The sequence below is a fragment of the Notechis scutatus genome, chromosome 2, assembly GCF_049901735.1.
Source record: "Notechis scutatus isolate UNSWTSFEM ecotype Mainland chromosome 2, rNotScu1.2, whole genome shotgun sequence".
NCBI classification, from domain to species: Eukaryota; Metazoa; Chordata; class Lepidosauria; order Squamata; family Elapidae; genus Notechis; species Notechis scutatus.
Genome location: NC_142010.1, coordinates 11,407,110 through 11,434,567, shown reverse-complemented (window position 1 = coordinate 11,434,567; position 27,458 = coordinate 11,407,110). Strand labels below are relative to the sequence as shown.

At 46.1% G+C, this 27,458-nt stretch overlaps 1 protein-coding gene across 2 annotated transcripts in view; it reads left to right on the top strand.

Moving 5' to 3' along the window:
• Positions 1 to 1,464: 1,464 nt before the first annotated feature.
• LOC113425113 (uncharacterized) overlaps positions 1,465 to 27,458 on the top strand; it is a 51,062-nt gene continuing 25,068 nt past the window's right edge. Inside the window, exons 1-8 of one of the 2 annotated variants that reach the window (XM_087952871.1) lie at positions 1,484 to 1,662; positions 2,649 to 2,684; positions 12,410 to 13,241; positions 15,429 to 15,501; positions 17,356 to 17,444; positions 21,065 to 21,158; positions 23,130 to 23,231; positions 26,728 to 27,399. In XM_087952871.1, the coding sequence (XP_087808997.1) occupies positions 12,552 to 13,241; positions 15,429 to 15,501; positions 17,356 to 17,444; positions 21,065 to 21,158; positions 23,130 to 23,231; positions 26,728 to 27,399 (1,720 nt within the window). In that variant the 5' untranslated portion in view covers positions 1,484 to 1,662; positions 2,649 to 2,684; positions 12,410 to 12,551. Of the gene's footprint in view, positions 1,663 to 2,648; positions 2,685 to 12,409; positions 13,242 to 15,428; positions 15,502 to 17,355; positions 17,445 to 21,064; positions 21,159 to 23,129; positions 23,232 to 26,727; positions 27,400 to 27,458 lie in introns of both variants that reach the window. The other variant, XM_026687100.2, reaches the window with a different exon arrangement.

Genomic DNA, 27,458 nt, shown 5'->3' with positions numbered 1-27,458 from the left:
TATTTACATATTGTCTGATATATGTACTTTTATTATTATACTTGTAATATTTTAATACATGCTATAATAATTTACAATATATTATCCTATACTATATGTACTCTTAATGTTGGATATAACTGAATGGATATCATCATCATCTCTATTGTTGCAATATCAATGTAAACCGCTTCAAACTTGATTGCAGAAAGTACGACTTCAGCAACAGAGTGGTCAATGCCTGGAATGCACTACCTGACTCTGTTGTTACATCCTCTAACCCCCCACTCCTTTAACCTCAAACTATCCACTACTGACCTCACCCCATTCCTAAGAGGATGATGCATAAGTGCACCATCGTGCCTACCGTCCCTGTCCTATTGTGCCCATTTATTCGTACCTATTTTCTGTATTCTTACTCATGTTTATACTTATACCTGTTATCTTGTAAGCGATTGACAAATCAAATAAATAAATAAAATCAAATAAAAATAAATATATAGTAGGCAATACCAGTGTTTCTCAACTTCTGCCATTTGAACATGTACGGACTTCAACTCCCAGAATTCCCCTGCCAGCACTAGGGAATTGTCAGCCTTCAAGATTTTCTCCCTTTGCTTTGCATCTTTCGGCTGTCATAAGTAACCGGGAGGGGGGGAGGAGGGAGAATGATTATGGGAAGTGAGCTGGAGGTGTTACAAACCAGAACTGTATAAACTGGGGGGTACATTCTTGCTTAGGTTTCTATTCTATGCGCAGCTGCAACTCTTTATCAAACTATGTCAAGGTCAACGGACAGAAGCCTCATCACCACCTGGAGATGCCCACATGATGGCATATACAACTTTTAATTGGAGGAACCAATTGAACTATTGGGGGTGGGAACGTTGCCATTACTTTGTATATGTGATTTACGCGCCCATTTTCTCAGATTCAGAATTCTTTTGTAGCTACCACTTGATTTCCAGTAAAAGATATCTTTTGTTTGATTAACTAAGTATTTCCTTCTTGGATTTTGAATGGAGCACCAGCTGACAGGAATTCTGGGAGTTGAAGTCCCCACATCTTCCAAGCAGCTGAGCTTGAGAAACAGAAACAACAAGATACTATCCCACAGTACATTGTCGTCGTCGTTTTCCTTCGTGCCATATATGTGACTATATGCATAATTTATTTAGTCATGTTTATGTGTAGTGTATATTGGAGGTGGAGACCCCTTTGAGAGCTGCGCGCGACGAAATTTCATTTTAATGTATGTCGATTGTGCAGCGTAACCTTCAAAGTGACAATAAAGTTATTCTAAATCCATAAATCCCTATTATGACGAATATGATGATTGCCGCTGTCGTATCAGCGGCCCCACGTCGATCCTTGCCGGCGAATTCTCCAGTCCAAGCCACTCCGACGCTTTTCCTCTCTTTTTTTTTGTCCCTTCCGCCTTCCCGTAGCCGAGCGCTGACTAAAACTACAGTTCCCGGCATGCTCGGGGCGAAGGAAGCGACGAGACAGAGAGAGAGAGAGAGAGAGAGAGAAAGGCCGGTGCGCGCCCTATGGACGTCGCCTGCTGAATTGGATGCTCCCATTGCAAGAAGAGAGGCCCTTGGGCTCGGCTGCTCCGTGGGGCCAGCAGCCCGGGGAGCGCTTTCCTCTTCGCCGCCGGGTGCAACCTTGAGGAAAGCAAAGGTGAGAGCGGGCTTTTACATATGCACACACTCACACACGGTCCTTGCAAGGCCGGCGAGGCCGGGAAGGTATCCATCTTCCTTCCTCCGCTCCCTCCCCCCCACCCCCCACTTCCCCGCCACGGCAGGGTCTTTCCCGCCATTGGAAGAGTCGTGCCTGTGGGTTTTTTTTAAAAATAATATTTATTTTATTTAATTATTTATTATCTCGGTTTCCGCCGCCGCCGCCTCCGTTTTCCCCCTCCCCGAGGCCTTGGACATCCCTTTTCCAAGGCGTCTTTCCAGCCATTTTGAAGCGGGGGCGCCAAAACGTGCTTTTTCTTTTTCTTTTCTTTTCTTTTTTTTTTTTAGGCCGCCTCGTTTTTCTTTCAAAGGGGAAGCGAGGCTGAGCTTCCATCTTTCCTCCCGCCTGGCTTGGTTTCCTGGGCTGGTTTTTTCACGCCTTGTGGGGGCCAGATGGTTTAGGGAAAAAAAACCTCGGAGGAGGCTTCTTTCTGGGCGGCCGAAGGCCTTTTTTTTTATATATATATGTCTTCGATTTACGACCGCCCTCGAGCCCCCCCCCCGCAAGTTCCGTGCCTAAAGCGGGACGGTCGGTCGTGTGAAGGGCGGCGTCGGGCGGGCCTTTTTTTTTTTTTTGGTTCCTCGCCGAGGTTTGTTCAGCGAATCAAACCACCTTCCCACCCCCACCGTGGTTAAATTGGGCAAACCCGGTTTGTGAAGCGAATCGGGTTCCCCCCTTTTTCCCTCTCGGACTTTGCTTGGCGGAAGGTGGCCTGAAAGAGGGTGTGTGTGTGTGTGTGTGTGAAGTGGCCCCGGGACGCCTCAAACGGTCGTAAATGGGAGTCGGTTGGAATGGAAGTCACGTGACCGTGAGGCGGGTGGGGGGGGGAGGAGGGCGGATACCGAAAGGGGCCGTTATAAGTGTGAAGAAAAAAAAAAAACGGTCATGGCTCGCTTTTTAAATATTTTTTATTTTCTTCTCAGGGCCATTGTGCCACGGAGCGGTCACTAAGCGAAGTTGTTGTAAGTCGAGGATTTGCCTGTAGGGGAAAAAAAAAAAAACGAGGGTTGAGGTGTCCTCCATTGGAGCTGGGCTTAAATTTCATTTTTGGGAATTCAAAAACCGACAAGTCATTTAAGTGTTTTTCCAAGGGACAGAAAAAATAGGGGACTTAAAACACCCGTTTGTTTCTTTTTTTCACACTTAACGACCGTTGTTGCAGCATTTCCCCCCCCCCCATATCTCTTCCCCCCGCCGTGGGTCAGGTGATCCCAATTCAAAATCCTTGCCCATGAATTCAGGTTTGTGACGGTTGCAGTCTTTTGCCACCGCTTCGTCGCAAAAGTCAGTGGGATTCATTTCAACAAAGCGTGCTGCCGATTTAACGACGGCGGGGATTCACTTAAACGGTGGCAAGAGAGGTTGTTAAACGGGACAAAACTCAACTTGACAAATGTGTCACTTAAGCCACAGAAATGTGGGGGTTCAAGGGTGGCCGTAAGTCGAGGACCAGCTGTATTTCCCAAAGCGTGCACTTAAGATTCCTTGGAGGTCCCCCAAGGCCGTCTCTGGATCCCAATCAAATCAGTTTATGTTGAGAAACATATATAAGCTGGATATCCGTGTTTCGCTACGAAACTATGGTCGGGTTTAGTTTTGGGGGAGGAAAATAAAGGGGAAAAATTCTGCCTTTGCCTACCAGCATCCATCGGTATTCATCTGCCTAGCGTCCTTTCGGTGTGCCAGAGAGGGTTGAGGGCTGTTTGGAAACTGAAACAGTATTTGCTATGTGAGCAAGAAGGAGACAGCAAGGAGCCTGGTCATGGCTTAGCTCAACTGTTCTGTACTAAAGCTGCTTGGTGCTGTGAAACTAAAACGGAAACTGAAACTCCTCTGCTTGTGTTTTGCATTTGGAACAGATTTCTTTTCAGGTGGGGGACTGGGTGTGGAATTCCTCAGCATCAGAGCGTGTTAATAATAATATAGGAAATACTAATGCTCTGATGGTCATTTGGAAAAATCCTTTCTTAGCCCCTAGAAGCCAAGAGGAACATACGTGCCAAATTTCAAGTTTGTAGGCTTTCCGGTTCGGGATATTTTGTGATGATGTGTGAGTGGTATTTCGCTTTTATACAGATAGAGAAGATGGATTATGTGGTGGTCTGACATTGGAAATGAGACACAGGGAAAATGTCTGAGAGAATGCCAGCCCTGAGTGAACTCAGGTAGCAGTATTTATTGAGAAAAAGTAAAACAAAAGTACAGTATGCATATTCAGAAAACAATGACCTCAACAGAATTACCTCACCAGCATGAGAACACACAATCTTGGAAAGTCCCAGATGTTACCTTACTAGGATGAGATCATACAGCCACGGAAAGTCCCATGGGAAAGTCTGGAAAGTCCCATGAGAAAGCACAACTGTGTACCTTGAACTTTTACCTATTTTCCTGTTCCTTCTAAACTTGCAGATCAAAACAGGATGAGACACTCATGAGCAAAGGTACTCCTACCCCCACCAAGAATGCCTACATATCCCTAGACCTATTGCTAGTTGTACAAAGGGCTTACAGAAAATGATCAATAGATTATATTACCACAGATTAAAATCCCATCTGACAAGCATAGTGATGGTGAAAGCATCAGTTTTAATTTTGTAATATAAACATTGAACACGATAACCCATATACAAACCAAAGCCCTTTCGGGGATCCTTGATGGTTTTAAAAGCAGGAAAGGGTTTGAGAGCAAAAAGTTTGAAAGCAAATGCTTCAAAATCTTTAAGCTCCAATTAAGCAACCGGTTGGACCAGTCATTGGGTCAAGGTTGACTGCAGTGTTGATTTATTTAATCAGATGGTGAAAGTCTTTGATAGCTGTATATTATCTGCCAAATTTATCCCCAAAGTGCTTTTTTAAAAAGGGCAACCGGGCTTTCTTTGTTTTTCCTTGAAGACATTTTGCTTCTTTGGTTCTGACTGAATGGAAGATGGAAGGATTTATATGCAACACAGTCCTTTGGCACCCTGATTTCGGTGACCCCGAGAGCACAGATAAACCCCCAAGTGGCCTCAACAACTTAAGAAAAAATGCCAACAACCAGATGACTGCAAAGAATATAAATCTTTCCATCCTCCACTATTCAGTCAGAGCTGAAGAAGCTTCTTGGATGAGAAGTGAAAGGTCTTCAAGGAAAAAACAAAGTCCAGTTGCCTTTTGGGGGAAAAAAAAAGCACTTTTGGGACAAACACGACCTGGATGACTGAGAATCTCCACAGGCCTATCTCAAATTTATGTAACCAAACAACTGATAAAGGTGACTCTAGAATCAAATTTGGGAGTCAACCCCTTTGAATTCAGCAGAAGAAACTGAGCAACGATGGAGAAGCTTAAGGCTGAGTTTTGAGTTATATTATGAGAGAGTTTCAATTTTTTGAATAAACACCTAAACTGAAGTGTAAAGCCAGGGTCAGAGTTGTATTCACGTCCTGTCGAACTGCTTGCGAATGAAATAGGCATGGATTTAGACAAAGCAGCATATTGTCGATTGCGCAGTCAGCCAGATGTTTAGTCTGGAGTTGGCGTTTTTATCCAACTATTGAGTCCTTCCCAAGATCTTGGGAGAGGTTGATGTTGTTGCTTGGTGGCGTTAAAAGTACCTTCACGAGTTGTAAACTGCTCTAACTAAAGCTCCCTTTGGCAATTGACCAGTTGGGATTTTGTCAGGGCTTACAGTAGCCAAGTAGTTTCGTTCAACTTTGCATCCAGTTAATCCCAGTTGTTTTGGGACTGCACCCAAAGTGCTTTGCCTATCACCACTGGTACTGTTTTTGCCTTCTTTTGCCACAGTTGTTCTTCCACAGGTAAAATCCTCAACTTAAAACAAACACCACTTTATAATGCTTTGGTAAAAGCGCATTTGGAATACTGCATCCAGTTTTGTAAAAAAAAAAAAAAGATGTTTAGAAAGAGTGCAGAGAAAAGCAACAAAGATGATTAGGGGATTGGAGGCCCAAACAAAATAAAGAACAGTTGCTGGCATTGTGTATGTCTAGTTTAATGAAAAGAAGGACTAGGGGTGACATGATAGCAGTCTTCCAATAACTGTAGGGTTGCCATGAAGAAGAGGGAATCAAGTTATTCCCCAAAGCCCCTGAGGGCAGGACAAGAAGCAATGGGTGGAAACTAATCAAGGAGAGAAGCAACATAGAATTAAGGGAAATTTCCTGACAATGAGAACAATTGATCAGTGGAACGACTTGCCTCCAAAAGTTGTGGAAGCTTTTAAGAAGAGACTGGACAACCATTTGTCTGAAATGGTGCAGGGTTTCCTGCCTGAATAGGGGAGGAGGTTGGACTAGAAGACCTCCAATTATTTAGTGACTGTTCAAAGTTAACAATGGCACTGAAAAAAGCGACTTTTGACCAAGTTACTATGTTATCAACCACAGCGATTCACTTAACAATTGAGGCAAGAAAAGTCACTTAAATGTCTCACTTAACCACAGAAATGTTGGGCTCACCTGTGGTTGTAAGTGAAGGACCACTTGTATTTGCAGGTTCTTTGACTTCTTCATTTTAGCCAATCTCGGTTTGAATACAACCTTGTTCCTGCTTTGTCATTCTATTGTTTGTACTGTAGTTAACTCTTAAATGTTGGGATTTGTTTTATAAATAAAATATGCATTCATTGAGGTAAAGCAGCATATTATTACTATTCTTGGTATTCTTGCTGCTATTATTCTTTATCTCAGAGGGTTTTTTTATCATGTCAAAGCAATGGCCATCCTTTAATACCAGTAGTCCTCGACTTACGACCACAGTGGAGCACAGAATTTATGTTGCTAAGTGAGAAACCTGTTAAGTGAGTTTTGTCCCATTTTACGACCTTTTTTTGGCCCATGTTTGTTAAATGAATTACTGCAGTAATTAAATTAGTAACATGGTTGAGGTCCTCAGCTTTTTACACAATACTTGATAAATAGATATATTTTTTAAAAAACGATAAATCATCATTCTGGAGACAATAGAGAATGTAAAGACCTGGTTTCACTCTGTGGTATCTTCAACTTGGATGGCTAGGAGAATTCTGGGAGTTGAAGTCCACAGGCCTTAAAGTTGCCATGGTTGACAAATGGCTGCCGTTGATTAACACGCTGCTTCAGTCATAGATGATATCCAGGTAGAAATATTAGTGGAGTGGAATTTAATAAGAAAGGTATTTTTGGTACAGATGAACTGTACAGAGGTGACTGCACTGTATGCTTACCAGACAAAAAAAAGTACAGGTACCCTGTTTCCCTGAAAATACAACCTACCCTGAAAGTAAGTCCTAGCTTGATTTTTACAGGTGTGCCCAATATAAGCCCTACCCCCCCCCCCCCCAAAATAAGCTCTAATTAAGATCCCGCTCACTCCAGAATGCACGGCTAAAAATTAAGCTAGGGTGGGGATGTGGGGAGGGGGTTTGGAGCTGCCCTATTACTTATTTTTGGACAGTTGTAGCCAGGCCTCGCACACCCCGACACCTGCCTTGCTGGACTATTTCTTCTGCGGCTGGCAAGGCTTTCCTGAAGGCCTCTGTAGCTGATAACAAAGCTCCATATTGATCCGGAGCTCCGTTATCGGCTGCAGGGGCCTTCAGGAAAGCCTTGCTGGCCACAGAAGCAGAAGTTCCTGACAGCACAAAGGAGGCCAGGGGCAATGTGCACGAGTGAGATTACTCAGTGGATGACATTCCCCCAAAAATAAGATCTGGTGCCTTTTTGGTGGCCAAAAATATAAGACAGGGTCTTATTTTCGGGGAAACATTGGATATATAAATGAACTGTTATTAGTCAAGGACTACCTGTATTACAGAATTTAGTAGGACATCATTCTTGGTGGACACGTATGCAAATGAAAGTATTAAAAGAAGGGGGCTCGGTGGCTAAGACGCTGAGCTTGTCGATCAGAAAGGTCAGCGGTTCAGCGGTTCGAATCCCCAGCACCGCGTAATGGAGTGAGTTCCCGTAACTTGTCCCAGCTTCTGCCAGCCTAGCAGTTCGAAAGCACATAAAAATGCAAGTAGAAAAATAGGGGCCACCTTTGGTGGGAAGGTAACAGCGTTCCTTTGTGCGCCTTCAGCATTTAGTCATGCCGGCCACATGACCACAGAGACATCTTCAGACAGTGCTGGCTCTTCGGTTTTGTAACGGAGATGAGTCCTGGCGCCCCGTAGAGCTGGAAATGACTAGCACGTATGTGCGAGGGAAACCTTTACCTTTTTTATCCATAGAAGACAGGAATATATAAGTGACTTTTTACAGCCTTAGACCAATTTGTAGACAGGAGATCCTTCTTCCTTCATTGATAAGGGAAGAATTCAAAAGAACATAAAATCATCCACATAAGAAAAAATAAAAAAAGAAGGGACTTTTTAGTAAAACCCAACCTTATGGCATATTGTTTGCTGTTATATTCTCATAGCTGCAGGATAAAAATCTGACCACCATTACAGGTCACTGTGGCCCTGTAATCCGCTTGGAGAAAAGAGATATACCACCTGGTACAGGTAGTCCCTCGACTTACAACGGTTCATTTAGTGATTGTTCAAAATTACAACATTGTAAAAAGTGACTTATGACCATTTTCAACCCTTGCAAGTATCTCCTTGGTCACATGATCAAAGTTCAGATGCTTGACAACTAACTCACATTTATGATTGTGGCAGTATCTCCTGTGGTCATGTGATCCCTTTTCCGACCTTCTGACAAGCAAAGTCACTGAGGAAGCCAGATTCACTTAACAGCTGTGGAAGGAAAGGTCATAAAATGGGGGAAAACTCACTTGAGAAATGTCTCACTTAGGCAACAGAGTTTTCTGATTTGAAAAATGCAATAAAAAGGAGATCTATTTAATAATACATGTAATTATGAGGCAGCGAGGTTAGCCTTTGCTCAAAAGTGGAAAGATAAAGAAATTCCCGATGAAAGCGAAGTAATCAAAAAGATATGGACATGCGCTGATATGGATAAATTAACTTTAGAAATGAAAAACAGATGAGACAGAATACTATAAAGTATGGGACAAATTCTATCAGTGGTGGAGAAAAAGGATCTAGAATCAAAAGAAAGTAGGGTTGGCAGAATGGATGATTAAACATAGAAAATACTGTATAAATGTATATAAAACATGTATTCTAGGCCATTATATGTATGACAAACAGGATTATCAGGATGACCACACCATGTCCAACGTTTTTAATGATTTACTTGATAAAATTTTGAATTTTTTTTTTAAAGAAAAAGAAAAGACAGTTCTGATTCGATTCTGGTTGTAAGTCAAGGACTACCCATAGTTGGTTTTTTGAGGGGTCTACTTAGCATTAAATTATAAGTATCACTATATAAGATGTGTTTCTTTTACACTTGAGAATCACACCAGTAGAGTTATTTGCGGGAACTAATCTCGGTATCTGCCATGGGTGACAGGGCGTAAGCCTTGTATCCGGTCTGAGTAGGCCAAATATTCTGCAGTGCCTGGATATTTTTAGGGATTAGTCAAATTTTCTCCTTAAGCATATTTAAAAAATAATAAGTCGATGGCAACTCAGCATTCATAATGTCTGTTAAGAGAAGCCCTATTGAGTCAGTTTATTGCTAATGCATCTCTTATGAGGGTTGAAAGCTTTTTTTGGCCTGTTGGCTATTAATGTCTGCAGAGCACATTGTGAGCACTCAAAAAAAAAAAAAAAATGGCTGATGACAACAGTTGTCATTGCAGATCTGCTTGTTTGTGCAACATAGTGGTTGCTCGTCATTTTTTGGTTTTTTTTTTATTTTTTATATAATAATTTCATCTTTAGTTGCTTGTCATTTTGGCAGACCCCAGGGATGCCCTCTGTATCTCTTTGTCCTTGTTCAGTATAAAATATTCACATACAAAATGATAGGCCTGTGTCATGCTCTTGTCGGAGTCTGAATCCGAGGAGGAAGACGAACAGCTGACAGGGAGTGGGAGTGTGGCTTGTTGGCTGTGGAGGAGGCTGGGGAAGGGCAAAGTCCGGCTGGGCAGAGCAGGGGAGAGGTAGAACAAGAGAGAGGGAGTTTAGAGGAAGACCCAGACCCACCCCTTCTTCATCCTAGGGCACACAGGGAGGAACGGAGAAGGGAGCAACGTGGGTTGCATGGCTTCCAGAGGAGAAAGGGCCCTGATTCCCTTCATTAGTCACACCTGGGAGGAGAGTTAAAAGAAATGCATGCTGAGTGTGGCAGCTGCTGGGAGCAAACATGAGTTTATCTTGTGTTGACTTTAGTTATCTGTGTTCCTGGTGTCTTCCCAACCATGTTGAGTTATTGCCATGTCTTCACGTCTGGAATTCCTTCTCCTGCCCTGGCGAACTAATTACCCATTTTGCCTTGATTGGACTTATAGTTACAGTTTTGTTGACCATGTTTTGGACTTGATTCTCTGCAGCCAAAGGCTGTTCTTGGGAGAGTTTTTCTCCAGACAGAAGGTAACCAGGAAATTGGGGACAAAGTTGGAGCTAATAAAGGGACTCCTACTGATTATCTGACTGTGTTGCCTTTGTGCCACGCCTGGGTCATCACAGCCTGTGTTTTAACAAATCTCACTGCTGAAAAGCTGAAAATACAAGGTAGTCCTCAGCTTACAACCACAATCGACCCCAACATTTCTGTTTGCTGAGACAGTTGTTAAGCAGGTTTTGCCCCATGTTACGACCTTTCTTGTCACAGTTGTTAAGTGAATCACTGCAGTTTTGAGTGGGTATCCCAGTTGTTAAGTGAATCTGGCTTCCCCGTTGACTTCGCTTGTCGGAAGGTCGCAAAAGGGAATTGTGTGACCTTGGGACACAGCAACGGTCATACATGTGAGTCAGTTATCAAGCATCTGAATGTAAATCACGTGGCCATGGGGATGCTGCCACAGTTGTAAGTGTGAAAAACGGCCCTAATTCCCTTTTTTCAGCACCGCTGTAAGTTTGAACGATCCCTAAATGAACTGTTGTAAGTTGAGGGCTACTTGTACTTGCGGTCTGGCAAAAGGAGAAAAGAAAGGGGGAAATTTTGTAGCTTAGAAATTTTGCCTTCTAAGAAGAGCTTTTCTCGTGCCCTTGTTGGAGTCCGATTCTGAGGAGGAGATTGAGCAGCTAACGGAGTGGGAGTGTGGCTCCGGTGGCTGTGGAAGAAATGGGGGAAGGGTACAGTCCGGCTGGGCATTCAGAGGAAGACCCAGGGCCATCCCCTCTTCATCCTAGGGTACACAGGGAGGAACAGAAGGGAGCAAGGTGGCTTACGGGAGAAAAAAGGGCCCTGATCCCTTTCATTAGTTGCAGCTAGGAGAACAGGATATAAGAAGGGCGTTTGCACACAGCACCTTGCTGGAAGCAAATCTTTGTCGAGGCTTATCTGGGTTTTGATGTCTTCCAAACTCTGTGTGCCTCATTATTTTTTGGAAGTTGCAAGTTATTATCCTGGTCTGTCATGTTAATTACTTCAGCGTGATTTGTGTTGGTTTTTTTATTTCTACCTTATCTGTACTTCGGGTTCGGACTGCACCTCAGCTGTGAGGTGCGCGCGTGTGCAGTGAGGTATGTTTGCCTGCCACTCACATGGCACAAGTGGCTCTGCATGCCACCTGCGGCTCGCGTGCCATAGGTTTGCTATCACGGGCTTAGCCCTTTAATTCATTTTATTTGCCGCTTCTTTCAAAAAGAGAACTTGTTGGAAAGGATGGTAGGCAGCAGACACAGTTTCAAAGATGTTTCTGCTGGGAAACTTCCCCCCCCCCCCAAAGAAAAGTCCCAAAGGTGCTTTTTTTCAAAGAGGAAACTGGACTTTCTTGTTTTTCTTTGAAGACATTTCACTTCTCATCCAAGAAGCTTCTTCAGCTTTGGCTGGATGGTGGGGAATGGAATCCCGTCAGAACTGAAGAAGCTTTTTGGATGAGGAGCGAAACATCTTCAAAGAAAAACTCCACTTGCCTCTTGAAAAAAAAAGCACCTTTGGGACAACTGTGATCTGGATGACTTGAGACTCTCCATGGATATTCTCCCCCACCCCTCTAGGGAATTTTAAAAGTTTCTGAATTTTAGGCACCCCTAACCATTTCCTGTAACCATTTCCTAACCACAGGGTTATCTCAGTTCCCACACAACCTAAACATTAAAATTGTTATAAGTGTTCAACTGATTTGAGAAAATGGGAGTCACGTTACATAGGCATGATAAAAAAAAGGTTTAAAAATTATTTTTAGTTTCTCCCTCCCTCTACTGCCCTCCCTCTCTCTCTTTCCCTCCCTTTCCCTCCTTTCCTCCCCTCTCCCTCCCTCGCTTTCTCCCTCTTTCTCTCCTTCCCTCTCCCTTCTCTTTCCCTCCCCTCCCTTCCTCTTCCTCTCCCCTCCCTCGCTTTCTCCCTCTTTCTCTCCTTCCCTCTTCCTTTTCTCTTTTCCTCCCTCTCTCTCCCTTTTCTTACCCCCTATCTTTCCCCCCTCTTCCCTCCCTCCCTTTCTCTCCTTTCCTCTCCCTCCCTCCCTCTTTCTCTCACACACTTTCTCTCCCTTTCTCTCCTTAGCCTCTCTCTTTCCCTCCCTCACTTCCTCCCTCTTTCTCTCCTTCCCTCTCCCTTCTCTCCCCGTCCCCCTCTTTTCTCTCCTTCTGTCCCCCTTCTCTCTTTCCCTCCCTCCCTCCCTCCCTTTTTCTTTCTCTCATCCTGACAGGCTATCTTTCTTATTTGTCTTCCAGAAACTCCTCCACATCTCCTTTTCCCTTTATGGGGTTCTTTGAAAGAAAGAAAGAAAAACCCTGAAAACTTCGAAAGACCGCCAAAAAACCGGCACAGGGGCTGCCTGGCCCGCCTTTCCACTTCAGGGCAAGGCGCAAGACCATGGAAAAGGGTTTGGAAGGCCCAGGAAGAGTCCCGCGCATTGTCCAGGTGATGTATTTTAAAGGCGGGCCAAGGCAGCCGAACCAACAACCAGAAGTGGGCTTAACCCAGCAGTGGGAAGCCCAGTGGCAGGAATTTCTGAACACGCTGCAGCCCGCCCACACGGGCTGGGGAAACCTCCAGTTAACCGACATGGCACCCTGGGATGACGCTCGGGCATTTTTGACGGCCTTCGAACAAGTGGCCGAAGCTTGCCAGTGGCCCCGAGAGGAATGGGTGCGCCAGCTGCTGCCCGCCTTGCGGGGAGGAATGGAGCAATCCTTCTGCAGACTGGATGCCCGGGATAGAACCGACTACGTGAAGGTGAAGGCCGCCATCCTGCGAGCGGACGCTTTCCGCATGGAAATGAAACGCCAACATTTCCGGCAGTGCAGCTACCAGGAGCTGGAAGGCCCCCGCCGGGTGTACACTCAACTCCAGGATCTTTGCCGCCAGTGGCTGAAACCCGAGAGCCACACCAAGGAGCAGATCCTAGAGATGATCATCCAAGAACAGCTTCTGGGGATGCTGCCCGCCGAAGCCCAGAACTGGGTGCGGGAATGCGGGCCGAAGGACTGCGTCGAGATGGTGGCGTTGGCAGAAGAATTCCTGATGGGTCCTCGTCACGCAGCCAGGACCTGCGACTGGCAGGTGAGGAATTGACATCTGGGACCTGAGCGCCCTCCGTTTCTCTTTGCAGGGAGAAGGAAGAGTCGCCGCTGTAGATCAGGGGGTCTCCACCTGTGGCAGTGTTACAACTGGTCCACTTCAACTCCCAGAATTCCTCATCCAGCTGTTATGACTGGTGGACTTCGACTTCCTGGCTGAGGAATTCTGGGAGTTGAAGTCCACCAGTCATAACACTGCCACGGTTGGAGACCTCTCCTAGTAGATGCTTCCGTTTCCCATCCAGTCTGTAGAGAAGGTGGGAGGAGGGCACATCTAGAGGGCTCTCCAAGTTGGAGAAGGCTCTTCTGCTGATTGAATTCTAGATATGAGCCAAATTTATGAGGCAGCCGGTCCCCAGGATATGCTGGGACCCGGTTAATCATGCAATAGTGGGGAATATCTGTAGCTCAGGTGTAGGATGAGGGTGGAGGTTCGTTCTCCCAGGTTGTCAGTGTTGGTGTTCTTCTGCTTATAAAAGGCTTCATTCCAAGACCCTCACCTGACATGACCCACACCTGACTCCTCACAAGACCCACACCTGACTCAACACACACCTGACTCCTCACAAGACTCCTCACCTGACCTGTCCCACACCTGACATCTCACAAGACCCTCACCTGTTGTGACCCATGCCTGAGCCCTCAAGACCCCTCCCAAAACCCTCACCTGACGTGACCCACACCTGAGCCCTCACAAGACCCACACCTGACTCAACACACACCTGACTCCTCACAAGACTCCTCACCTGACCTGTCCCACACCTGACATCTCACAAGACCCTCACCTGTTGTGACCCATGCCTGAGCCCTCAAGACCCCTCCCAAAACCCTCACCTGACTGACCCACACCTGAGCCCTCACAAGACCCACACCTGACTCAACACACACCTGACTCCTCACAAGACTCCTCACCTGACCTGTCCCACACCTGACATCTCACAAGACCCTCACCTGTTGTGACCCATGCCTGAGCCCTCAAGACCCCTCCCAAAACCCTCACCTGACGTGACCCACACCTGAGCCCTCACAAGACCCACACCTGACTCAACACACACCTGACTCCTCAAGACTCCTCACCTGACCCGACCCACACCTGACATCTCACAAGACCCTCACCTGTTGTGACCCATGCCTGAGCCCTCAAGACCCCTCCCCAAACCCTCACCTGATGTGACCCACACCTGAGCCCTCACAAGACCCACACCTGACTCAACGCACACATGACCCCTCACGTGACCCACACCTGAACGATCACAAAGACCCCTTACCTGATGTGACCCATACCTGACTCCTCACTAGACCCATAAGACCCCTCCCCTGACATGACCCTCCTATCACAAGATCTACTGACAACACAAAGCCCTGAGAAGCAGAAGACGGCCGACGCTAACATCCCGTAACATCCGCTGAAGACGTTACCTGGCCTGGTAGCGAAACGTTTGGAAACCAACCCGCAGACTCTGGGAACGCACCTTCATTCCAGGTTTATGAGTGAAGAAGACTTGGCTGGTTGTGTTTGCACAGTGAATTAGGTCTCGCTAGCCTGTAAACTTGCTTAGCGTGCGTAACGTTGCGTGACCCCCCCGGAACAAAGATTAATTCAGTAACCAAGCGAAGCATTGCGTGCACCCGGTGTCAACTCATAAAACATTTTCTATGCACGTTTTATAGTTGCCGTTACAAAAATAAAATTGGGGGGGGGGGAGGGGGAAAAGGAGTCTGAAAGAGCAGTGCAGCAGTTCAGAAACGAAAGTACATTCCATGCGTACCTTGCAAAGATTATACTAACCGTCTGGAGTTTCCGGCCGAGCAAAACTCCAATTGGAGACTCCGATTGATGACTCTCGGCTACGGACGTGTTTCGTTGGAGAATATGAATTATGACACACCCAGAAAGGGGTGTGAGGGGGAAACCAGGGTCATTACTTGACCAGGTGAATTACGTGTCTCAGAATCGGCTACATCCAGGTCATGTCAATATGTCGCTCCTAATGAATTCTTTGAAGCTTTTTGAAGTTTGGCTCAAGGCTCCTGATTTAGGGCGATCGCTGGAATCCTGACACTCGGTCCATATTAATCCCCATGTCACGTTTTCACTGCTGACCGTTGCTGAAAAAGCAGAAAAGGCAGCGGGCCTGTTATTTACAGCTTATTCTTTATCCTTTTCTAGGTTCCTTTGCCAGAGGCCTCAGGTAGTTCCTTGGAGCCCGAGGGGAGGCAGAGGCAGCACTACCACCCTGGAGGTTAGTTGGAAGGGCTGCGGGGGGAGGAAATTGGTTGGTCAGGGAAGGAATTACAGGCAGTCCTTGACTTAAGACCACAATTGGCCCCAACATTTCTGTCGCTAAGCGAGATGCTTGTTCAGTGCGTTTTGCCCCCATTTTATGACCTTTCTCGCCAGAGTGGTCAAATGAATCCCCATGGTTGTTAAATGAGTAACACTGTTGTTAAGTGAACCTTGACTTTGTTTAGTTTACTTTTACTTTATTGTAAACCTTGTACAATGCACCTTGTACAATGAAATTAAATACCATCTTCAGTGTACATTGTGACTGTGAAAATAAACACAAACATTCTACACGTTGAATTGAAAACCCCTGATGTTGCATTAATACTGCGCTAATTAATATTGTGAAGGATGCGTGTTGGTGTTTATCTCCAGTCATAATGTACACTGAAGATGGTATTTAATTTCATTGTACGAGGTGCAGTGACAATAAAGTAAAACTAAAGCATACAGTGGAATTCAACAGAGCTACTTGCCCTGGGATAGAAGCTGTTTTTCAGCCTTTTTGTCCTGGTTTTTATTCTCCTGTACCGTCTGCCGGATGGTAATAATTAAAAAAAAAAAAAAAGGGTGCCCAGGATGAGATGGATCTTTGAGAATGTTTTGAGCTTGTCCAAAGAGCGTAGTGGGCAACCAGTGCTTGTCAGAAGGTTGTAAAAAGGGGGATTGCATGACCCCGGGACACAGCAACGGTCATAAGTTTGAAAGAGTTACTAAGCAGCTGAATTTTTCTCACGTGATCATGAGGATGCTGCGAAAATCGTAACTCTGAAAAACGGTCCTAAGTCCCTTTTTCCCCCTGTGCCGTTGTAACTTCGAACAGTTGCTAAATGAACTATTTTAAGTCGAGAGCTACCCGTACATAAAAGTCAGTGGCTTTGTTTACCAACTTGGCTTGTTTTCCTAGCGGGTGTGCCTGTTGGTGGATTTTATGGCCAGACCACAAACCGGTTGCACATAAAATAGGCCCGCACCAACTGACTGAAAAGAAGATAAATCCTGCTGAGCAAATCCATCCGAAAATGGGGAAAAAAATAAATTGCCGATTTATGGATTTGCTAATTAAAAAGTATTGATGGGAGAAGAAGGGAACCAAGAGGAATCCCATGGTGAATTAAGGGGCAAATAAAATTAATAAATAAAATAAAAGCTTCATGAGGGAGGAGGGATACTAAGTTTGTAACTGCTATAAATAAAAAAGAGTTGGAAGTCCCTGCAGGCAGTCCTTGAGTTATGACCACACAATTTATGTTGCTAAGCGGAACTCTGGTCAAGTGAGTTTTGCCCCATTGTACGACTTTTCTGGCCAGCGTTGTTAAGTGAATCACTGCAGTTAAGTTAGCAACCTGATTGTTAAGGGAATCTGGCTTTCCCCATTGAGTTTGCTTGTCGGGAGGTCGTAAAAAGGGATTGTGTGACACACCCCTCCTCCCCCCCCACAGGACATTAAAACCGTCATAAATATGAACCAGTTGCCAAGCATCTGAATTTTGATCCTGAGACTATGGGGATGCTGCAACGGTCATAGGTGTGGAAAACGATCATAAGTCACTTTTTTCCCCAGCACCGTTGTAATAAATGAACTGTTGTAAGCCTACCTGGATATCATTTTTTTTTACAGTTATTTGCACTTCATCCTTTTTTCCTGTTTAATTTTTCCTATATGTTAGAGTGTTTATCTTTTACCTATGTTAGAATTTCTTAAGATAGCACTGATGAGCCAGAGAGTTTTAATGAGTTGGCGTTCTGAGATGGCAACCAAAGCTAAATCCTGCATCCCTTTCTCAACTTCTCTCTTTGTGTTTCACAGCCAGTGAGATGACCCCCACCAGGAACTCAGTCTTAGCCCACCCGTCATCGTCCGCTGGACTGGAAATGGCTGAGACTGGAACCCCTGAGGTGTGTAGACTCAGAATGGATGTGACCAACCGCCATATCGACTGACGGGGGGGGGGGGGATGGACTTTTTGGCTGAAAATGGAAAAAAAATTGAAGGGGTGATTTATGGATTTGCTAATTAATGAGAATTATTAATAGTGTTAATAATAACAAGGGAACCTAGGCTCAGGGATGGGCTGCTGGGAGGTCGCAGGGGTTTGGGGAGAGCCCCTAGCCAAGATTCTGTGCAGTTCGGAGAAGCTCCCCCCAAATCCTACTCCTGGCTCGCCCCGCCCCTCCCAGGAGTCCCCACGAGGCCCGTTTTGGATGCAGGTGAGTGCAAGGGTGCCCACTGAAGGCTTGGGGAAGATGAACAATGGGCCTCCTGAAAGTTCAGGCCTGCTTCTGGCTTCCAGAGAGCCTCTGGAGCCCGGGGAGGCCATTTTCGCCCTCTCAGAGGCTTGAGGAAAGCCTCCAGAGCCTGGGGAGTGCAAAAACGCACCCCCCACCCCGCTATGGTGCAGGAGGCCAACTAGTCCGCAAGTCATAAAGGGGCCATCATTCCCCATGTTGGCTCAGGAACTCTGGGAGTTGAAGTCCACAAGTCATAAAGGGGCCATCATTCCCCATGTTGGCTCAGGAACTCTGGGAGTTGAAGTCCACAAGTCATAAAGGGGCCGTCGTTCCCCATGCTGGCTCAGGAATTCTGGGAGTTGAAGTCCACAAGTCATAAAGGGGTCATGGTTCCCCATGCTGACTCAAGAATTCTGGGAGTTGAAGTCCACAAGTCATAAAGGGGCCATGGTTCCCATGCTGGCTCAAGAATTCTGGGAGTTGAAGTCCACAAGTCATAAAGGGGCCATGGTTCCCCATGCTGGCTCAGGAATTCTGGGAGTTGAAGTCCACAAGTCATAAAGGGGCCATCGCTCCCCATGCTGGCTCAGGAATTCTGGGAGTTGAAGTCCACAAGTCATAAAGGGGCCATCGTTCCCCATGCTGGCTCAGGAATTCTGGGAGTTGAAGTCCACAAGTTAAGGGGCCATCGCTCCCCATGCGGCTCAGGAATTCTGGGAGTTGAAGTCCACAAGTCATAAGGGGCCATCGTCCCCATGCTGGCTCAGGAATCTGGGAGTTGAAGTCCACAAGTCATAAAGGGGCCATCGTTCCCCATGCTGGCTCAGGAATTCTGGGAGTTGAAGTCCACAAGTCATAAAGGGGCCATCGTTCCCCATGCTGGCTCAAGAATTCTGGGAGTTGAAGTCCACAAGTCATAAAGGGCCATCGTTCCCCATGCTGACTCAAGAATTCTGGGAGTTGAAGTCCACAAGTCATAAAGGGGCCATCGTTCCCCATGCTGACTCAAGAATTCTGGGAGTTGAAGTCCACAAGTCATAAAGGGGTCATGGTTCCCCATGCTGGCGCAGGAATTCCGGGAGTTGAAGTCCACAAGTCATAAAGGGCCATGGTTCCCCATGCTGGCTCAGGAATTCTGGGAGTTGAAGTCCACAAGTCATAAAGGGGCCATGGTTCCCCATGCTGGCTCAGGAATTCTGGGAGTTGAAGTCCACAAGTCATAAAGGGGTCATGGTTCCCCATGCTGGCTCAGGAATTCTGGGAGTTGAAGTCCACAAGTCATAAAGGGGCCATCGTTCCCATGCTGGCTCAGAATTCTGGGAGTTGAAGTCCACAAGTCATAAAGGGTCATGGTTCCCATGCTGACTCAAGAATTCTGGGAGTTGAAGTCCACAAGTCTAAAGGGTCATGGTTCCCCATGCTGACTCAAGAATTCTGGGAGTTGAAGTCCACAAGTCATAAAGGGTCATGGTTCCCATGCTGGCTCAGAATGGGAGTTGAAGTCCACAAGTCATAAGGGTCATGGTTCCCATGCTGGCTCAGGAATTCTGGGAGTTGAAGTCCACAAGTCATAAAGGGTCATGGTTCCCCATGCTGGCTCAGGAATTCTGGGAGTTGAAGTCCACAAGTCAAAAGGGGTCATGGTTCCCCATGCTGGCTCAGGAATTCTGGGAGTTGAAGTCCACAAGTCATAAAGGGGTCATGGTTCCCCACCTCTGCCTTAAAACATAGATGAAATGGAGGTTCTCACGATGGTGAGCCACCATTGCAGAAAGGGGTTAGGTCTTCCGAGCTTGGTAATCTCCTTCCAAATAAAGTGGGTACAAAGTTTGAAGAAGCTTCTGAAATCAGATTTCTCTTGTCTCCCAGACTGAAACAATGACCAAAAGCATCACTTGTCCGTTTTGGTCGATATGCCAGCTGTGCCTTTTTCTGGAAGAAAATGACCTTTAAATCATTTGGCACGTTCTGCTAAAGCTCATTAGAGCATAAAGTTCATTTGGTAAACAATCTGGCAGCCAAGTTGATCTCTTAAAAAAAGAAAGCCATGTTAAACTGATTCTAGAACCGGCCTGTCAAACTTGCAGGCCAGATGTGTCACGCGCTGGTCACGCCATTGCCTGGTTTAGTGAAGTGGGGAAAAAAAGTCCCGATACGACACGTGATGCCGCTGTGACGACGCAAGTTTGACACCCCTGTTCTAGAAGTTCTAACAAAATGAAATTCAGTGATGAAAAAAGTAAGGTTCTCCATTTAGCCAAGAAAAACCGATAGACACCCGGGGGGGAGAGGGGAAACAGGGTCACAGGTGACTGTAAATTAATATGCCAGAGTCGGCTTCATACAGGACAATGTCGCTTCTATTGTCACCTCTAATAAATCCTTTGAAGTTTTTTGAAGGTTGGCTCAAGAATCATGATTTAATTAGGGCGATTGCTGGAATCCTGACATACAGTATAAGTGGTACCCAGCTCAATAGTAGTAACTGTGAGAGGGATCTTGGAGTCCTAGTGGACAATCAAGTATGAGCTAGCAGTGTGCTGCAGCTGCCAAAAAAGCCAACAGCGTTCTAGGCTGGATTAAAAGAAAGATAGAATCAAGATCACGTGACGTGTGTGAATGCCACTTTATAATGCCTTGGCAAGGCCACACTTGGAATACTACATCCAGTTTAGGTCACCACACTATAAAAAAAGATGTTGAGACTCTAGAAAGAGTGCAGAGAAGAGCAAGCAGGATGATTAGGGGACTGGAGGCTAAAACATATGAAGAACGGTTGCAGAAATTGGGTATGTCTAGGTCAATGAAAAAAAAGGACCAGGGGTGACAGGATAGCAATTGTCCAATATCTCAGGGGCTGCCCCAAAGAAGAGGGAGTCAAGCTATTCTCCAACGCATCCGAAGACAGGACAAGAAGCAACAGATGGGAACTAATCAAGGAGGGAAGCAACCTAGAACTTTCTTGACAGAACAGTTAATCGGTAGAACGACTTGCCTCCAGAAGTTGTGAGTGCTCCAACACTGGGAGTTTTTAAGAAGAGACTGGACAACCACCTCTCTGAAATGGTAGAGGTTTCCTGCCTGAGCAGTGGGGTTGGACTAGCAGATCTCCAAGGTCCCTTCCAACTCTGTTATTCTGTCATTAGTATTACATACGGACTCTGCTTCTGGGTGAAATGGAAATTGCTCTCTTAATTGTCTTAGTCAGAAGACAAAAATCCTGTGCCAAATGTGTCTTTTAAGAAACGCTTGACGACAACTGAACCTGGCGTTCCTCCCTCTTTCAGGGTCCTGTACATGTGAAGGATGAGTTAGGCCTTGATCAGAAGCCCATTCACTGGGAAGTCATGCGTGGGAGTGGCAGCAGCTCCACTGCTTTGGGTGAGTATCTCTCATCTTGTTATACTCGAGCCCACGTTTTCTTCCCGTTTTCTTCACACAACTGACCGAGCAAATATTTTTTTTTTTTCAAATGGCTGGATGCATTGAGAAGGGTGTCAGGGTGGCCTTAAGCCAATGTTTCTCAACCTCAGTAACTGTTAAGAAGTGTGGACTTCAAATCCCAGAATTCCCCAGCAAGCACGGTTGGGGAACTTCTGGGAGTTGAAGTCCACCCCTCTTAAAAGTCACTGCGGTCGAGAAACAGTGTATTAAACCATATTCGCCGTGGCCAACTTGACAGGGGACAAGAGTTACACTAATATGGAAGAAATGGTGGGATAGAATCATTAAAAGAAAGGGTGCCAAAGGAGGGACAAAATGAAATGTAAATGATAGAAATTAAAAATAATTTTTAAATTATTTTAAATTGTTGAATTGTCCCACAATGAATTGTCCTATCCTGAATTGGCCGTGGCAAGTTGTCCCATTTTATTCTGGCCCTGGTTTTTACAACCTAAGATTTATGACCATTATAGTCTGGCTGTTATGGTCTGCCGGCAGCCTGTGGAGTTGGCAGGAGGAACATGGGCCAGTCCTCGAGTCTGGGGAAGGCTCGGACGAGGGGTCTGCGTCCGACACAGAGATGGGGCCAGGGCCATCTGGGAGTTATGGGCTGACTCCAGAGCCTCCAGAATCTGACATCAGCGAGACAGAGGAACAAGGGGAGCCTGTTCCCAGTGCGCGCATGTGCAGAGCTGCCAGAAGGCAAGAGCAGTTAAGACAAAAGGCGCAACTTGGAAGGAAGGTTTGGAGATGATTGGCCCCGCCCATAAGACACAAAGAAGGAGCAAAGGGACATGAGCCTTTGCAGGAAGCAACTTCGTTCGTTATCAAAAGGCTCTGATAAACTAGTGCCAGCTTGGAATTTGGGGCATTCCAGTTTCAAAGCATCTTGACAGTACAGGGGGTCCTTGACTTATGACCACAATTGAGCTCAAAATTTCTGTTGTTAAGGGAGATTTTTGTGAAGTGAGTTTTGCCCTATTTTACGACCCTGCTAGCCACAGTTAAGTAAATCACTATCAGTGCCATCAATGCCATTGATAGTAATTTGTTTGTTAAGTGAATCTGGCTTCCCCATGGACTTTGCTTGTCAGGAGGTCGCAAAAGGGGATCATATGACCTTAGGACACAGCAGCAGTCGTAAATATGAACCGGTTGCCAAGTGTCTGAATTTTTATCACATGGTCATGTGGATGCTGCAAAGGTTGTAGCTGTGAAAAATGGTCATAAGTGCCTTTTTTCAGTGCTGTAACTTTGAATGAACTAAATGAACCATTGTAGGTCGAGGACTACCTGTATTGTGTTTTACAATGATTGGTGCGTCTACCAAATCCCGTTGTCATTAATTCCAGAATCAGTTGTCTATTAGCATTCCAGAGACTTAGAGGAGCCCTACCTACCTTGTACTTTCCCAAACCAGGAGTCTGAAAAGGTGATTGTCAGCATTCCAGAAAAACTTCCACTTCCAACAAATAACTCCGAGACAGACATCTTCTCAAACATTCTGTTTTATTTGAATAGTAAACTGGCAATCTGGGAAATCCCGAATCTGAAACTTCGGGGTTTCCTTGCAATAAAGTAAAAACTACAAATCCACCCCCTTCACCCATCATCGCATCACATGCCCCAATCACCATCCGCCCCAACTTGAGACGTCCTCTCACCCAGGTGCAGAAATAACATGACCTTGACTTAGAAGAAGGATGCTATTATGTCTAACCACACACACTCCCAAGAAATTCCCCCCTCCCATTTTCCCAGGCTCTAGAATGTGGCAGTGTGAAAGCGTCTGGTTTTAATATGGCTTACAAAGCTGACAGTGATTTCCTTTCAGATGGGACGCGGATTATTCTCAATTATCCATCTGTTCTCTTTGTCTGTTTTTTTTTTCACATATGACCACCCAAGAAGGGCTCCTGGTTCCTACACCTGAAGTCAACTCTCAAACTGATCAACCACAAGCCACCTTCCAGGAGAGGCCTGTACAGGGGGACCAAATTCCTGACTTTGGTAAGTGTGTACGTGTGTGCATGTCTGCTTAACCACCACCTTGATGGAGAGTGGGAGAAATATCACTCAAGGTCTTGTTTTATGATGTCAAGCCAACATCTTGTAGGTGCTGCAGCCAAATTTGGACCAGCAACCTCCAACCCCCTGTTTTTGCTAGCAGAGGCATCGCTGGCTGATCCTTTGCTATTTCCAGGCCGGCCCCAAGGACCAGATCTAAGCAGTCCTGTCCTAAGAGTTATTCCACAGTGATGCAAGTTAAAAACAATTAAAAACAATTAAAAAATGTAGAAATTCCGGATACACCCCTGGGAATATTAAGGTTATGAATGAATGGCAGGATCCAATTTGGGTCAGTTACCGGGACCAGAGGCTTAGTCTTTCAAGCTTTCTGAGTCTATCCACAGGGGACCTCTTTCTAGTGCGGTTCTTCTCTGTGTGGTATTTATATAGTGCCTGGTTACGTGGGGCTTTTTAGCTGTTGATTGGTGTGTTGATGGCCAGCTATTGTTGGTAAGTACTTGATAAACTTACGGTAAATAAGCACTCAGTTGGACGAGGGGTCTCATTTCCCAGGCATCAATCACTTCCCTGGCTGTTTTTGTGCCTGCTCGTCCAACAATCTTAGTAGCTGCAAAATGGAATGTGTATTCTTGTTCATTGCCATGTGAGGCTGTCGAGGAGTTCAGTGGTGGGATTCAGTTGGTTCGCACCGGTTAAGGAGAACCATTTGTTAACTTTCTGAGCAGTTCCTTCCAATAGCCTTTTGTTTTTCCCACTTTACAGGGTTAATCTTGTCAGAAAGCCAGGAAGGAGACGTTCTGGTGTGCCTTTTGTGTTGTTTCTAGCCTAATCTTGTTTATCTTTAAGAATTTTTCCAAAACTGCCTCTGGATTATAAGCCTTGTTACACTGTAACAGCAGTTAATGGTTCTTGGCAGTATGCCCAGAGTAGCCAGAGCTGCTTCTCTGGAGTTTTTCTCCCTTGGCTGATACTTTTATTAGGGGCTTGACTTTTTTTTTAAAGCCTTTTACACTGCTTTAGTGATTCCTGGCACTGTCCTTTTGGGTGTACTTCCAAGAGGCAAGATGTAAGCTTGGCTATCAGGATTACGACCAGTGCCCTAACACAATTAGTAGTCTCAAGCCATCTGGCAATAAAAATCCAGTCTTCGGATTATATTCTCCCCAGTAGCCGGGGCAGCCCCAGTTGCACTGTGACTGGGTTGATGATCTTTACTGTGGGGAATGGCCCCATGAACTTAGGTCCCAGCTTCTTGCTGGGAAGCTTTAGCCTTAAATATTTTGTGGAAAGGTAGATCTTTCCCCCCACTTGGAACAGCCGTTTTGGGGCATGGTGATTGTCCGCCTGTTGCTTATAGGTCTGAGCCGCCTTAGCTAGCACTTTCTTGACATTTTCCCAGGGCGCTTTCAGTATTGACATCCAGTCAGTCAAACTGACTGAGGAGCGGGGGTTCTCTTGGTGGGACAAAGTCCATACTGCTTACTACCTTGAAAATACGTGTCTTAGCATGAAATTGAATTGGTTGAAGTATTGAGCCCAGCGGGCCTGTTTTGGCGATAGTTTCCATGGTGTCCTAAGGGCCCCCAGATTCTTATGATCAGTTCAGACTTCCAGAAGGCACCAATTTAGTAGTGCCCATCTCACCGCAAAAGCCTTCTTTTCCCATAGTGCCCACTGTCTCCATGTCAGTGAGTTTACGGGATGTATAGGCACAGGGCTGTAGGTTCCTCTGGGAATTTTTTTGGAGTAAGACAGCTCCCACCATGGCATCGGCTTGGATGACGACGGTTGTTCGCCGTCGGGATGTTTCAGTACTGGTTCTCTTGCAAATAGCTGTTTTAGTGTTCCAAATGCTGCTTGGCAAGTGAGGTCCCTCTGGAGGGATTGGCAAGGGCGGGGCTTTGCCCCTGGGCTCCATGTTTTTAGGAGGACTGTCATTGGTTTGGCAATTTTCGCAAAGGAGGGGATGAATTGCCTGTAGAAGTTTGCAAATCCCAGGAAGCTTTGTAGCTGTGGGCGCGAGGGGGCTGCCAATCTAGGACAGCCTGAACTTTGGCTGGATCCATCTCTATCTCCTCCTTTGACAATTGGTAGCCTAGGTAGTCTAGCCATGAGCGGTGAAATTCGCATTTTAACAGCTTGACATTGATTTTCCGCCAAAAGCTTTTCAAGTACCTGACGAACTAGGGGTATGTGGTTCTCTAACGTCTTGGTAAAAATGAGAATGTTGTTCAGTAGACGGACTCCTTTAGGAGAATGTTGTTCAGGTAGACGATCAGGACTCCCTTTAGAGCTCACCGAGTCACGGCTCTCAAAAAGTGGCGGCCAAACAGCGCCGTAGAGTTCCATGCAGCAATTCATTGATCAGTTGTATAAACCCTGCCAGGGCCCTCTGCCGCCCGAAAGGCATGACTTTGAATTGGAAACTTCCTGGGGGCAGTTGAAGGTGGTTTTCCATTTGTCTACCTCTCTGATTTGGACCCAGTAATAAGCTTCTCTGAGGTCTAGTTTAATGAAGACCTTTCCTTTGGCTAAGTGGGACAACATGCTCTTCATGAGGGGGAGAGGGTATAAATTATGTGCACACACTCCATTTATTGCACGAAAGTCAACATATAATCTCATAGTCCCTCTTTTTAGAATAGGACTGGGGCTGCGACTTGTGGCTTTGCCGTTCGATGAACCCCCTTGCTAGGTTTTTGTCTATGCATTGGCACATTTCTTTCATCTCCCGCGGTGCCATGGCATACAATTTGGGTTTGGGAAGTTTGGCCCCGGGGATGGTTTCGATGGCACGGTCCATTGCATGGTTGGGGGAGGGCATCTCACTCAGTCTCACTGAACACTTCAGTGAGGTCCTGGTATTCCCTAGGGATCCTTCCAGCTTCCAGTGTCACTGATCTTCAGTGTGTATTCCTCCATTTCTAATCTAATGATTGGTATTTAGGGCAGCTTTTTGCAAGCCAAGAAGCTTTTTGTATTTTTGCACAGGTAATCCTTGACTTACAACAGCTCATTTAGTGACCATTCAAAGTTATCAATGGCACTGAAAGAAGTGACTTAGGACCCTTTTTCATACTTACAACCGTTACAGCGTTGCCAGGGTTGGGAGAGGCCGGCTGAGGCGAAGCGCCCCTCGACATGAGTAATGTTGAGTTGGCCACGTCCACCCAGTCACATGATCACCCAGCCACACCTACCTAGCTGGTCATTAGGGCAGAGAAACCGGTCGTTGAATTATTTGAATCCCACCACTGATTATGTGTTCGGGGCCTCCTCGTCTGACCGCTCGCTTGTGTTCTTGTACACTTCGCTTCCTTCCCCATCTGTCCTACATGTGTGAATGAATTGGTGGGCCAAAGTTTGCTTGACGTCATTTCACCTCACTGTTCGGCTGAAACAAAAACTCGCATTTGTACGGGTCCCTGGTGTACGAAAGTGACTTCTCGCGTTTTCTCCTGCCCTTCGGCACCAGGTGGAAGAATCATAGGGGAGATCAAAATAGAGACTTTTCAACAGGCCATTTCAGAGGCCGAAGACGACTTTGAGACCCTGCAAGGAGAAGAATCCTCGGGCGCCACTTCCTTGAGTTCGGAGTCTTCCCCGCTTGATCCCGAGAAACGGCTGGGCGCAAGGCAGCAGGGAGAGGCGCAGAAGAAGAAATGCACCCGACGTCGGAGGAGAGCCTTTCATAAAAAAAACAAATACTACCCAACGGAGAAGAAGCACGCCTGTCCCGAGTGCGGGCACAAAAGTTACTTCTACTCAGATCTGCTAAGGCACATGAAAACCCATGCAGCGAAAGAGCTGCTCAAGTGCCTGGAATGTGGGAAAACATACCGAGGCAGGTCGTATTTTGAGAATCACCTGAAGATTCACCTCCCGCTGGATGATACCAACAGATGCGTGAAAAGAGCCAAGAAGCGAAAGTCTGGCGGCCAAACTAAAGAGGAATACATCTGCTTTAAATGCGGCATCGTTAAAAGTAGCCAGTCAGGACTCACCGAACACATGAAAGTCCACACCGACGAGAGACCTTACCAATGTCTCGAGTGTGGCAAGTTGTTCAAGTGGCAATCCAACTTGTCTCGGCACCGGAGACTCCACACCTACAGGAGGTTTTCCTCGCGACAGTTAATGCGCAGAGGTGAGTCTGGGACGCTTGGATTGGTGCCTTTTGCAGGCGGTCCTCAACTTACGACCACG